This window comes from Carcharodon carcharias, chromosome 10, assembly GCF_017639515.1.
Source record: "Carcharodon carcharias isolate sCarCar2 chromosome 10, sCarCar2.pri, whole genome shotgun sequence".
NCBI lineage: Eukaryota > Metazoa > Chordata > Chondrichthyes > Lamniformes > Lamnidae > Carcharodon > Carcharodon carcharias.
Genome location: NC_054476.1, coordinates 160,453,692 through 160,468,900, shown reverse-complemented (window position 1 = coordinate 160,468,900; position 15,209 = coordinate 160,453,692). Strand labels below are relative to the sequence as shown.

The following is a 15,209-nucleotide window of genomic DNA, read 5'->3' as shown; positions in this document are numbered from 1 at the left end:
CAATACTTTTCACAGGCGGAACCTCATAAATACCGTGGCCAGCTTTCAAACAAAACTACTCACCAAGGAAGCTGTACGTATTGTGGCAAAATGTTCCCGATTTCGGTAGTGCGATTTATGGCGCGAAACTGGAGGTGGCGACTGTGGTTCTGAGCCCCTGGGTCTGTGATCAACTTCTTCACCATAGTGATCATGGTCCTGATAAGTAGAGTGTGAAAAGTAAGTGACCGAACATCTGTAAAAGTACATTTTAATTGTACAATTTTTTTCAATTTCCAAACCTCAAAGTGGAACTCATCCACAGAGGGTACACACCCCTGACTCTTTGCGACCATATCACCCATAATTTTCCAACCTAGGCCAATCAGCACAAAATTAGCTACCCATCTGTGGGTGTATTAATAGAAAGGACATGCAAATGAAGGAGATATGGTGCACTCAAGGGACTCCTGTTACACCCAAACATCCAGCGTTCAAAGGTGAGCAAGCAGGAAGCACAAACATTTTTCCTATACATGGCCTGTGAATTGCTCTTACAGGGCTGCCTTACACAGAACCTTGGAGGATCAGAAATGTTTCAAATTCATTTTAGCACTTTTATCAGTCAACACTGAGGGTGGTGACAATCTTATGCTGTAAGGCTCCAACCCCAGTTACAGCAAAGCCCCAACTCAGTTTAGACTGTACTCTTTAGCAAAGCGTATGGAGCCAACTTCCAGTGTAGATGTCCAGTGATGCAATCCAATTAAAAGGAACCAGAAAATCAAGGTCCATGCTTGGAACTTACACCAGCTTTCACAATACCTTGTATTGTTAAACTTAAAAATATTCTATCTCAACAAATGTCACTATGAAGTAAAAAAGAAACGATGGGAAGGGCAAGGACAGGATTTTGAAAGGGAAAATTGGTGAATCCTGACAGTCTAGTGCACATTAGTGCCCAGCTGTTGAGTTCATTGAGGGGAAATCCAAAAGCTTCTTTTTATTTGTTGATAACTGTCTTATCATGGGCCAATGTGTGTTGGTTTGGGCGCAGTACCTTTATTTTTCTTGCATAGTCACTTTTCTCCACGTTAATACTGCTGGGCCTCTGAGAAGCTGTTTGTTTTATTTGGGTAGGCAGTGACAGGCCCCACCATGGCTGCCATCTGCCTTTGCCACTGGCACCAAGACGACAGCTCCTGCCTCCTGGAGGCTCTTGGCACCATTAATTGGGTGCCGAGCTTGCCTCCTGCCCAATTATGGCATTTACATTTAAAAATAGCATTGCATGAGTGACACAGTTGAGGTGTGGGGTTGGGACCAGATGTCAGTGTTCCCAAACCAGCTGAGAGAACCTGGCCCCAGATTGCTGATTCTCAGAGAATAGTGGGAGAGGTGGATGTATCATTCTGCAGCCACATTGCATTCCATGACTTGGGAGGGACAGAATGGCCATTTTCTTTTCTAAAATGGCAAGGGTTTATGGAGGCTGGGGCTGGCTTGATAAGATTAGCAAGCTGTTGATAGGATGTTGAGCCATAGGCTGTGGGAGTGAAGCTCAGTAAATAGTTGGCTTTAGAGATACGATTACCCTGGTAAAGAAAAGTTGATGGGAGGAAAACTATGAAATAAAGATGGGGTGAGAATAATTCAGAAAAAGGAAATAGCAAGGAATTGTTATCAGAGGAAGAAGCAGAGGTGCAACTGCAGGTGAGATCATATATGGACCTCCAAGTAGTTCACCAGTCTGCCTCATTTATAGTATGGAGAGAGGATGAAGTAAGTCGGTGGGAAGGAATGGAGGTTGGAAGATGGTTGTAGTGGAGAATAGGAGTTTGAAATTGTGTTAGCTTGTGGAGATAATTTTATTCTATGAGGAAGATTGAGTTAGCAGGAGTGTGAGCAAGTTTTCAGGTGTTGAAGATTTTGGAGTGACTGTAAGGCTGATCACAAGCTGGGCTTATTGAACCAATGGCCCAGATCTTTGGCTATGGGAGGAACTAGAGGTACTGCACCAAGGCAGTAATAAGAGTAACACAGTTCCTGACATACTTTGAGGACAATGTCATGAAAGGTATGGAAGACCAACAGAGGCATCAATATGCTTCATTGGACAAAGCCTCATACTGAAATATACCTTCAGTTATTTGATCAGAGAAAGCAGTTTCGAGACCAAGAATGAAACACATACAGAATGACAATCAGCTACAATCAATTCCAAGTGAGAAAGAGCACTGAGCAGCAGATTTAACTGGAGTTTGGTAGTTCAAGTTACATTTTTTGTAAAGGCGGCAGGGGTCATATCTATAATTAGGCAAGAACAGTTTTCATTTGTTTTGACCTCTAAGTAATATCATAACAATGGTGGGATTCTAAGTTACCACATCTTCAGGTTGGTTTTGCATATTACAAACAAACTTTCGCCATTCTGATAAGTGAGATGAAGGCAGTAACGTTCAGCAAAAGTAGTTTTCTCGTCTTACAGATAACTTCAAAAGGAACCTTTGCATTTTGACCAAGAGGTGAGGAAAGACCTATCCCACTGCATGCTGTCCACTCAATGAATAACAATAGAATACATTGTTACATAATTTACTGCCATCTCTTGGTGAAAACAAACAATCAGCTAAATTGTGGTAAAATTTTGAACTTATTTGCACAAAAGCATAAGTATGTATCACGTTATTGACATGCACAAAGAAATATGAGGATGCAGTTGTAACTTTGGTAAAATAAAGCCATGGTTCAAAATAGAACATGGAATCACATAACCAAAATTATAGTACATTACAATGTCTATTAATGATTTTGCCCTTTCCTATGCGACATTAATTCTTATTTATATGTGGAGGTTAACTGAAAGAAGAAACATCTCTTCAAAATCAAATACCACATTTTTTGAAAAAAAATTTTAAACTTGTTTTTAAAAAAGGTTTTCAATATTCTAGACATTTGCAGAAAGATACAAAACTGGATTTTTTAGGGACATCAACAAATTTAGGTTTCCACTGCACGCAATATCAAGGCTATGTAGTACAATATATTTACATGCATTCTAAATGAAGTAAATGAAAGAAAAAGGTATTGAGAGGCTTACTGGCTTTAGGTGGATAACAGAGCTATTTGACATCACTGTATGATCTCCCTCCTGCATCATGGCAATCTCACTATTATCATCCGAAGCATCTGGAAGACTATTGACGCTACTGCTTTGGCTACTAGCACTGATAGACATGCTTGGTATAGATTGATTACTGCCCACGCTGTTAACAGTGCCTGTCCTACCGACACTGTGTTCAGGCTCCTTTCAAGTAGAACAAAAATATTAGAACACAATAACCATTACAGCTTTAAGAAAGTGTTTTATGAGTTCATAACAGATTAAAGAGAATAATCAAATTATATCCGTAACAAAGCATGACTTGTTAAATACAGTTCAATTACATTAACTAGGAACATATAATATTTGTTGAAATAAATTAAATCTGAAGTCATGTACACTTTTTTTTCTGTACTTTAGCAAAGTAAAACAAATCCAAAGGATAATTTCATAATCTAGAATTGATATAACACTAATTTAATGTGTAGTTAAAAGTATTCAGATTAAGGCCGCAAATAGCCTTCCAGTCTTTGTGAACTGAAATAGGAAGGTACTGTAAAGGCAAAAAAAAAAATTCAAGGAAATAAATTACTTCTTTCCTCAAGTTAAGGTGCAGAAGTTTTCTCACTTAATTGAACTATTCAAAATAAAAGAATAATTATGATCACAGACAGCTGTCCTACCTCCTCTTCCTCTTGGGCCTCAACTGCAGGTCCATTATGCGCTTCCTGAAAAAGGATTTTTTTCATCTTTCTATACTGGAGGTTATCAAGCTCTCTGACAGCATCTTTCGTCCTCTGGATCAAATCTATTAACACTGTTTCGGGGCGCTCTCTAACAACAAAAGCGTGCTACAAATTGAACAAAAGAGGCAAATTACAATAGAATGTCACAGGCTGATCATTTTTACAAGCCTTCCAAGTATAATTAGTCATTTTTTTGCATAATTCCTGCATTTATGTTTAAAGCAAAACATACAGAAGAAATTTTAAAGAATGACCCCATCCAATAATTTCAGAACTGAAATTCAGGAACATGAACACATATGTCAATTAGAAGAATGCCCCACCTAAGATCAGGAGTAGCATTATTCCCAAATTGTTCTAATTTATTTTTCTGATACTTATTAAGTTCTACTCCCTTTGATGTCTGCTTTTCCCTGTTTGGCTGGATTGGAACAACTGCCTCTCCTCCGAACCATCGTTTGCTGTCAGGGCTGAGACATTCCTGGTAACACTCCATTCCCCTAGAAGATGACCTCTCAAGCTGAGCTGCCTGTTGCCTGTGCTGTTCATAGCTTGCTCACAGACAATAAAATTTGCTTGGTTTGATTTCACTTTTGCTTTAAAGATACTTAAACCGAACCGAGGTATTATTTAATTATCCCAAACAAAAGCTAGGAATTAAAAATTAAAGACTTTAAAAAATCTCAGTTTATTTACCATTGATTGTATTCTAATTCAGAGTATTATTCATAAGAATAGCTAAATAAGGATATTATAAAAAATGTTTCAGTTAAGCTATATTCACAAGAAAGGTAGAATACCAAGCTGAGAAAACGTCAAAGTATATTCTCAGAGTATATTTTTAAACTGCCACAGTCAACAGTATTACTTTCTACACCAAAACATACAATTATTATTCATTTAAGCAAAAAAAAACAATTTAAGACTTGGCACCTTATTTCAGTTACAGTTCATAATTTTGAACAGAAAACAATTCACTGAATGAAGTATAGAGAAAAGTTAATATTTTAAAAGTCAACAATAAAACTTCAGCACTGATGAGGAATTGGAAGTTTTCAGAATTAGTTGTTAACATTTCACAGCAGGTCATAAGTGAGAAGTTAACAGTTTCCCTCATGAATCAGGCAAGCTTCATTTGACTCTCTCTCCTTTATAAAGAGGACTTTTATCATTCAAACACAAAGAACAATTATACCACTAACAACAAACGTTTGAACAAATAATCTAATTAATAATAAAGTAAATTGTGTGTTATCTGGCACTCTACCAACCAGAGTTCTCTAACTGGAATTTCTGATGTTCCCCTAATATGAATTACCACTTTATCAACCAAATGCAATTACATAGTTATCCAGAACCCGTACCTGTATATTGTATTATTTTCTACTTTATGTTTTAATGTACCATTGATTATAAGTAAAAACAATACTGTTATTTACTTCTTGCCCAACTGCATGTTAGTTCATGCTACAAGTGTTGCACTATATTCCATTGGTAAATGAAATTCCATTAACCAACATTTTTGATTAGCTGGCACCATCCATACCCTGCGCATGCTGGACAAAAAGATTTTACTGTAATTAAAAATTACAATGATAAATCTACAAACCTCTTCAACTTTTCACTTTTTTTCAGTTCAGTAGTATACTTTTAGAAGTATTAATTCAATAAAACAATCTAAATCCACTTTGTGAGAAATTAAACATGAAAATCTGCCAGAGTGTGATATATTTATTCTCACTTTTGGAATTAATCTCTCAATTAACTCTTGTGGCCTTTTTCCCGTTGTCAGTGCAACACTTTTATTTACTTGTTCTTTAAAATGCTTCTTACACAAAACGTAAAATAAAACATTTGAGAAGATTAATTGCTCAAAGGAAGAGAACCAGTGACAGCAGATAAAAGTAAAACACTGCAGAACACTGCTTTTAAAAAAAAGTAAGAAATCAAAAGCTATGAAGAGAACCACACGTGGATTAAAGAATCCAGTGATCTAGACACGGCTGAGAAAAAGTGATACCTGTTTTGGAACCAAAGTTAGCTGCTATAGCAATCTTTTGTGACCTTCTCAAACTTTTTGTTTTAATTGGGGTGAAGTAGTTTCGAACCAAGAAAGTGTTAAATAGGGGAAGGAGCAACATCCATTACTAAGAAAGAAAGACTAGGAAATTTAGCAATATCAAGGATATCTTAACTAGTAAACCATTACCCATTCGATCATATTATACTCATATTGAAAGCGTTGACTTTATATTGAAGGCAACCACAGTGCTAGTTTTCAAATACAGCTTAAGGGGGCATTTATATTGAAGCTACGGTAGCTGTCGTATGGGTCCCAGTTAAGCAATATTTTGTTTATACTGTCTGGTCCCAACAGGAATTCTTCCACTCAAGGGAGCTCTGTGCGAGCATGCTTACATTGTGAGCTTCACTTTCTACTCAGTTTCATTTTAAGTATGCTGAAAGTGCAGCTGGGAATGTCCACACTCTCCATTTAAAATCAACTCCAGGCAAATTTAAAAAGGGCATAGGATGGTCAGAGCGTACTCCTTGTTACATCAAACTCAAGAAGTGTGAGACTGCTTCCTCCAGGGTATCTTCACACTATGAGAGCCAGATTCAGGTTTATACAGGTACTTTAATTTTAGAAAGCAACAATGCTAAATTTGCAGAATAATACACCTCAATATTTGTTGTTAATAAATGTCAGTTTTGTTATTATTACAAATTAGTTTGTAAGCAAATAAAGGCTGGACAAAAGCCTCCAGCAAAATGATCAGAACAGGATTTAATTTGGAAGTCCGTCAGAACTAGTAGGGTTATTCAAAATTGCAGCCAAAGGTTTTATGGAAATGCAGCGCAGTTGTTTAGGGCCAAAAACAAAAACATTTCCATACTCTGGTCTCCATACAACCACAAATTTTCACAGGCTGCTTTATATATTTTTGCAAGTTGTAAGTCTTCAGTTCCACAGATTGCTGCTTTTTTTTTTAAAAATGGCCTCTTCCAGGATGGCAAAAAAAAATCAGTTTTTATGTTGCAAGAAATCAGTACACACTAATGGAACAAAGAATATAATGTACAGTACTTTGTCCAGATAAGACAAAACAAAACATTACTTGGTGAAAATCTAGTTTCTGAACAAAACATAGGCAATTTTGTGACAACTGCATTACACAAGTTTTCAAGAGTGAACAGTAGGACCTGAAATGCTACTTAATTTGTGTTACACAGTGAAAATAAACTAAGGACTTGAGATGTAAAAACAGATCACAACTGTATCAAAACTTTTCCTTTTTGTTAGATGCCCAAAAAGTTAACTAACATCCTTCATTTCTGTGTTTCAGACTTGCAATCTAGGTCTCTCAAGCCTTCTTTGAGAAGAATCTTAAGAAAACTCAACAGAATGACAAAAACTAATTCCATGGGAAACCCTTGACTGCTGATACAATAAAAGGTGATTTTTCCAGTTACATTCTTCAGGGACAGATTAGGGTTTTAGACTACAGAGGAGGAAGCCTGTAATTCAATTGTTAGCATCCTGTACAGTTCTGCTCCAATGCAAAAACTTGGTATAGATTTTGCGTAACTTCAAATATGCAACTTGGTCAAATTACATTTCTGCAGGATAAATCATGTCATCAAATTTTTTAAAAAAGCTAAAAATAATCAAATTCAATATTCTATAAACCATAAATTACGCTTAAGGAATTAAGAATATATCTGCACTGAATAGAGAATCCTACTGACTTTCAGAAGTTCCTCTGAAGTGGGTCTGTCTTGAGGAATCTTCTGAAGGCAGGAGTCTACAAAGTTTCGAAAATAGTCAGACCTGCGAAAATTATAAAAAAAAATTCAGTACGTACCAAACCTTCACAAAATATGTTCAGTAAAATTCTACAGTTTTGCAATAGAGTTAGCCCATGATTCTATGGCCTGTAATTGGCATTGATAATTTGTGTGTTTTGTACAAACATTCATATTTATTATCACTAAAGGTACTGGCATTGATTTTTTTAAAAATCCTATCGTGGCACAAGTCCCAAATGTTTGGCATACCATAAAAACTGGGGCAGTATAGATGCTTTGTACTCCAGATAGTTTCCTTTGAATATCACTCAGTTAATCTTGTGGAAAATTAAGAGTTGCTTATGATCAGAGTAATTTTCTCATGTCAGGTTTGCTGTGTATTTTGCTATTCAATTTTGATGAAAAGATGTACAAGTTCACAGGTTTGCAAATTTCTCCACAGTGGAAGAATGTAAAATGTAGCTGGAACCTGTTAAGAATTTCGATCTATTTAAAATGACTATTTTTTAGGTAGCAATTTCACCTCTGAGTAGGAAGATTGCAACTCAGGTCCCACCTGAGACACCTGACCCCAAAATTTAGGCTGATATTTCAATGCAGTACTAAGCAAGTGCTATATGAGAGATATCAATATCTTTTAAGACCATTCAAGTTTTTATGACATAAAGCACTTCTACTTTATGATGCTTGCACAAAAAAGATGTACAATATTCAGATTTTGGAAAGGACTTACAGTGGCATTCATCACTTGGATGGAATTTGAAAACACTATTGCCACATATTTAAAAACCACTAAAATGTAAAAGAAAACCTGTGAAAATTACTGTCTTTTAATTTTGTTTCAAAACTAGCAAATCATTCAAAAAGCAAAATAGGTGAAAGGCTCAATGTCTTCTACACTGAAACAAAAATTGCACCAAACTGAAAAAATAACAAGTATTGCCTGGGTTTGTGAATTATTAACCAGAAACACAGATGGTTTTGCACTGTCAAAACCAAACAAAGAGTATCATAGTCAAACTTAAGAAAAATTTACAGAAGTGACAAATTGTTTTTAAAAAAAATCAAAATCAGTATCAAACAGGAGTATAATTTTGCTGACCTAGGTATTTTTTTTATCTTTTATACCTGAAGCACATGGAACATCACTTTTTCTAAATGATCTTTTTAAAGAACAGTTCATATGGGCCATTTCTGTGCAGCAAAAATACTGCACAAGTGATGGACCACTGAGTGCACTTTATAAAAATGCATGCTTAAAAACACTGATCTTAGTCTAGGCATGCCATAAGAGAGTGCATTATATAAAATTCAAGTAAAATTTGCTCTGTGTGGAACCTGAAGAGCTTTTAAAAACCTAATATCTGTATTGCCTCCATATACATGCAACATACAAAATATACAATGCTCCTGTATAATTAAGAAACCCTACAAAATATTTGTCCATTCCTTTGACATGTTTCAAAGGGCTCCGAAAACAGCACTAGCAATACCTACTCCAGTTGTAATGAAAATGAAGTATCATGCACCAATTAGACAAACTGCTTGCAGAGAATGCAAAACTATGATAAACAAAAGTAATTAACGGTTGATAACAAATGTTGAACTGAAGGAAATAAACTGTGTTACCAAAACCATGCATAGAAGGTGAAGACGATTGAAGAAGAAACAAAGGTCTCACAAGTGATTACACAAATTCATGCACAAACTTGTGAAGGTAAAATATTTCAAGTGAAGTGCTTGAAGCAATCTGTTCAAATGATATTCAGAAGAATAAAGTTAAGTAAACCAGACCCTAACCTCAAAATTATACAAATTATAAAAGTCAGAATCTATGAACTTAAGTTAATAAGATTTCAACATGGAATCAGGCCTCCAACAAGTTCCAATTTGGTTAAAATAAATAACTGCAGCTATGCAGTATGATCCTGACATGTTCATTTGAAAAGAAAACTATCTGATAAAAAAGTAAATCATCTAGTCATCTTATCTAAATCAAATTTTAGGTTACGACTTGGAAATTAACACTGAAAATTCTATCAAAGCACCAACCACAGCTATCAAGAAGGATGGTTACAGGTTGATTCGGACACATTTAACATGAAATCCATAGAAGATCATTCACAAAGGACTTTACAACATGTGGTTTTTATATCTCTTACACACACATATCTTAGTTTGCTGATGATACAAAGCTAGGTGGGGATTTAAGTTGTCACGAAGACAGGCTGCAAAGAAATATAGACAGATTAAGTGAGTGGGCAACAAGATGGTAGATGGTATATAATGTGAGGAAGTGTGAGGTTATTCACTTTTGCTTAATAGAAAAGCCATTTTTTTAAAGCCATGTTAACATGTAAATGTTGATGTACAGAGAGACTTGGGTGTGCTTCTAAAAGGAATTCAAAGTCAGCTTGCAGGTACAGCAAGCAATTAGGAAGGCAGTTGGCATGTTGGCCTTTATTGCAAGGGGATTGGAGTACAAGAATAAATAAATCATGCTACAATTGTACAGGGCTTTGGTGAGACCACACCTGAATATTGTGTGCAGTTTTGGTCTCCATGTTTAAGGAAGAATATATTTGAATTGGAGGCAAGGTTCAGTAGATTGATCCCTGGGATGAGAGGGTTGTCCTATGATGAGAAGCTGAGCAAAATACTCTCTGGATCTCAGAAGAATGAGAAGTGATCTCACTGAAACATACATGATTCTGAAGGAGCTTGACAGGGTAGACACAGAGGTTGTTTCTGCTGGATAGGGAATCTGGAACATGCAGACACAATCTCAGGATAAGGGATCAATCATTTAGAACTGAGATGAGGAGAAATTTCTTCACTCAAAGAGTTGTGAATCTTTGGGATGCTGTATCCAAGAGGGTTGTGGGTCCTCAACAATCACCAAGTACATTTAAGTCTGGAACAGACAGATTTTTGATCTCTAAAGGAATCACGAGATATGGGAAGAGACAGAAAAGTGAAGTCAAAGCTCAAGATCAGCCACAATTGCACTGAATGGCAGAATAGGCTCAACGAGCTGTTTCGTCCACTCCTGCTCCTGTCTTGTGGTGCTGTGTGTACACACACAAAGAAACACCATTTTATATATATCTTTTATATATAAAATATTATATCATTATATACGCATATTATATATGTGTATTATATACACACACATATTTCGGCAATTCATTCCTCGATACCTACACCAGCCAGGATAGGCAATTTCAGAGCTCATACTACTGTGATAAAATCATATGAATTACTTGTAACTGAATGTTTCCCAAACTAATTTCACCTACACAATGCTTGCAACATTTTGAACTCCTGTATTTTATATATGGTATGAAACTTTCATACTTTCCTTCTGTGATTTAAATGTTTTACAGCCTTGTACTACATTACTAGTTCTGTTCCAGAATATGTACTGAATAACTTTATTTCATTCCAACAAATGCAGCTCTTATCGAAACTCAAGTTGCCCCCGAAATTGATTATTAAAATGCCCATCTAGCTAACCTCAAAGCCTCCATAAACTCCAGCTTGTCCAAAACACTGCTGTTAGTATTTATTTTGTCAAATGTTTCATTTGTACGTTCTTGCTAACTTAGTGAGATTTCCTGTCCTCTGCTAACCCTCTCTTTCCCACAACAGTAAATTTGAAACCGTTGCCCTCATTTTCAAATCTCTTCATGGTTTTTCCTCACCTAACCTTTGCAACATCTACCAGCTCTACATCCTCTTCTACTCTGCTTAGTCCACTTACTCCACCTATTTGTGCATCCCTCTTCTGGCAGACCAATCAGCTGTAACCACTGTCTGAAGCTGCTTCCCATATCCCTCTGTCTCACCAGAACTTTAAAAACCTGCTTGGTGTTGAGCTTTTTGAGTGTTGTTGGAGCTATACTCATCCAGAGAAGTGGAGAGTATTCCATCATACTTCTGACTTGTGCCTTCTAGATGGTGAATAGCCTTTGGGGAATCAGATGGTGAGTTATGCACCCCAGAATTCCCAGCATCTGACCTGCTCCAGTAGCCACAGTATTTATTTGGCTGATCCAGTTCAATTCTGATCAATGGTAATGCCAAAGCTGTTGATAGTGGGGGATTCAGTGATGGTAATGCTTTTGAATGTCATGGGGAGAAAGCTGGGATTCTCTCTTGTTTGAGATGGTGATTGCCTGGCACTTGCGTGGCGCAAATGTTACTTGCCACTTATTAGTCCAAGTCTGAATATTGGTCAGGTCTTGCTTCATATAGGCCCAAACTGCTTCAGTATCTGAAGAGCTGCGAATGGTGAACATTGTGCAATCATCAGCAAACATGCCAGTCTGACCTTACGATGGAAGGAAGGTTATTGATGAAGCAGTTGAAGGTGGTTGGGCCGTCTTTAAAATAAATATTTACAGGATGTGGGCATTGCTGGCTAGGCCAGTATTTATTGCCCATCCCTATTTGCCCTTGTGAAGGTGGTGGCGAGCTGCCTTCTTGAACTGCTGCAGTCCATGTGGTGTAGGTACACCCATGGTGCTGTTAGGAAGGGAGTTCCAGGATTTTCACTCAGCAACAGTGAAGGAACAGTGATATATTTCCAAGTCAGGATGGTGAGTGGCTGGAGGGGAACTTCCAGATGGTGGTGTTCCCATGTATCTGCTGCCCTTGTCCTTCTAGATAGTAGCAGTCATGGGTTTGGAAGGTGTTGCCTAAGGAGCCTTGGTGGGTTTCTGCAGTGCACCCTGTAGATGGTTCACACTGCTGCCACTGTTTGTTGGCGGCAGAGAGCCTAGGACACCATCCTGAGGAACTCCTGCAGTGATGCCTTGTGTCTAATATGATTGGCCTCCAACAACCACAGCCATCTCCTTTCATGCTAGGTGTGACTCCAACCAGCAGAGAGTAGACTAATGGGCCAGTAATTGGCCGGGTTGGATTTGCCCTGCTTTTTGTGGACAAAGACATACCGGGGCAATTTTCCATGTTGCCAGGTAGATGCCAGTGCTGCAGCTGTACTGGAACAGCTTTCCTAGGGACGCAGTTAGTTCTGGAAAATAAGTCTTCAATACTATTGTCAGAATGTTGTCAGGGTCCATGAATATCAGGGCTTCAATCTGATTTCAGGGTCTTCACAAACATCCAGAGCTTTAGCAATGGGCAATAAATGCTGGCCTAGCCAGCGAAGACCCAATCCCTTGAATGAATTAAATATTTGAAAGCCCTTCAACTATACAAGATGTAACCATTTCCTTGTGTCCATTATATATTATATCTGCCCATTATACATTACACATACATTTGTTTATCTATGGTATATTCAACAGTTTAATTTAAGTAACACTTGCCTTTAAAAAAGCTAAAGGAACCAAAACAAGTTATTGCTCATTTTCATGCTTTGTAGATATGTGAGATAAAAAGCCAAATGCACAATATTTTCCAGCCACTGTAGCAAATCAGATTTTTCACTTTCGATATTTAACATTCATACAAGCAAATGCTAAATTACAAGATTTAACACCATTACAATTTCAAGACTCAATGGACTTGTGGCACCATTTATACTATTATTTTCTTACTGGAAAGCCATTTAGGGTGTGATTGTATTGCAAATAGGCATCGTAATATCAGCCATTATACTTTTCCTGTTTATACTTAGGAAACAGCAAATGCTTCTACACAAACAAAAAAAGGAATCATCTTCTAAGCAGAGAAATATATTACTGCATTAAGAACATTTAAAACCGAAGCCATTGTAAATTTACTGAATATATCTGAAAATGATAATGGAAGATATTAATACAGTATATTGCAAAGTCAATAAGAAATTTGCTGCAAGAAAAATTAAGCCTGAACATTATTTGGTAATTGGACACATTAATCAACAATGGAGCCATTTGTTTGAAATCTCCCACAGAATAATTAATGACGATATTGGGGTTAATCCACCTAACATTACTGGACTCACCTACGATCAGAAAGAGGGTTGTATTTCCCAAATATAATTTATATGAATTTGTACAGCCTATTTTGATTGTTTCCATTATTCATTGTCCTGCTGCTGAAAAATGATTGAGGCAAACTTCAAATGGATGCATTATAGTTTTGTTGATATACAATAAATATACTTATGTGAGGCGATTGAAATGGACCTCCAAGGAAATTGTCACTTACTGTGCAGCTAAGGTAGAAAACTGAAGTTATGGATGCAATGTTAACAGATTTTAAAAATGTAACTGGGAGTAAAAATATTTCTGTCCACACTTAGCTACACATATTTTAGGAGTTATATAATTTGTACTTAAAATCCCTATGTATACATTTCATACTAAACCACTACAATACTATCTATAATCTATTTGTGAAAGTTATTTAAATCTTCTTTCCCAGCAGTTTTCAGATTTTTCCCCAAATCAAAAGAGAGGAAAGTTTTGAGTTATATAATCAAGCTACTAGCAAGTGGCTCAGAAAACAAGCTCTGATAATAAATAGGTCTTACTTAAGGATTTAAACTAAATTGCAGAAAAATATTGAAGAGGATAATATCTAATAAAGTCAAACCAATAATGATTCCAAAAAAACAGAAATCCCAAAGTGATTTTGATTAACAAAATTTGATACTAGGGCAAAGTTATGATGTAAAAATTTGATATGGTACCAGTGGATGGATATGACATTGTGCATGGATAATCCTGGGTCTGAAGCACAGTTGTAGTAATGTTTAGCTGATAACCTGCTGAGGTCATTTAAGGCCTGCTCTAATTAGACAAATCCAGGTATCTGTAGCTACTTATAAACCTCTGAGGTCAATTAAAGGACAGTTATAGCTGCTTATAAAATAAGGCTGCTTTCTTTCCCTTTATAAAAAGATAGCTTTGTTCAATAATGGTGTGTGATTTCCTGCGGTATGAATGCCTGTGCCTGAACTCAAGATTTTTATATACAGGTGGGACATAAATCGATATATAGACTTAGAAGAGACGCAATGAAGGCTGCATGAACTGGTTATGAGGGGGATTTGGATTTTAAGTGTTACAGCTCATGTCAGTGCAGTATTGATTATGGTACAACATTGTTACAACCACAGCGAAGCACACTGATCAAAAATGGCTTATAATTCAAAGGTCATGTAGCTATATCTTACGGAAAATGGACTGCACATAAAGTTTGAAACTGAAGGTGCCATTAGGGGATTTAATCAACTAGTCTTGCAGGCAACCAAAAATATGGGTGTGTTAAGGTTTTTCTATAACTGGTGTTAATAGTCAAATAAAATATGTACTTTGGAGCTCAGTATGGATTACCACTAAAGCGTTCAAACTCCAACATTTATTACATTGTTGTCATTAGTCTGAATCAATTGAGTGTTTTTAGAAATCATCCTAAATGACACAGAGTTAAGATTTTCAAAGACTAATCTTCTTGGTACAAATACAGCTATTTCAACATTTAGCATCTTCAAAAATATACAAATACTATTTAAAGATTATGCAGTGCATTTTAGGATAATCTGTTTAAACACTCGGGATTAGGGATAAACCTTCATCTACTGACAAGTATTTCTTAAACTGGCAGTTGTTTAT

The 15,209-nt window shown here is 36.5% G+C and overlaps 1 protein-coding gene across 3 annotated transcripts in view; it reads right to left on the bottom strand.

Moving 5' to 3' along the window:
* The window catches only part of taok1a (TAO kinase 1a), a 169,391-nt gene that overhangs the window by 33,668 nt on the left and 120,514 nt on the right, over window positions 1–15,209 (bottom strand). For all 3 annotated transcript variants that reach the window (XM_041196835.1, XM_041196834.1, XM_041196837.1), the window contains exons 10-13: window positions 7,579–7,660; window positions 3,766–3,933; window positions 3,080–3,286; window positions 64–198 (exon numbers count right to left, since the gene is read on the bottom strand). In XM_041196835.1, coding sequence (XP_041052769.1) covers window positions 64–198; window positions 3,080–3,286; window positions 3,766–3,933; window positions 7,579–7,660 — 592 coding nt within the window. The remainder of the gene's footprint in view (window positions 1–63; window positions 199–3,079; window positions 3,287–3,765; window positions 3,934–7,578; window positions 7,661–15,209) is intronic.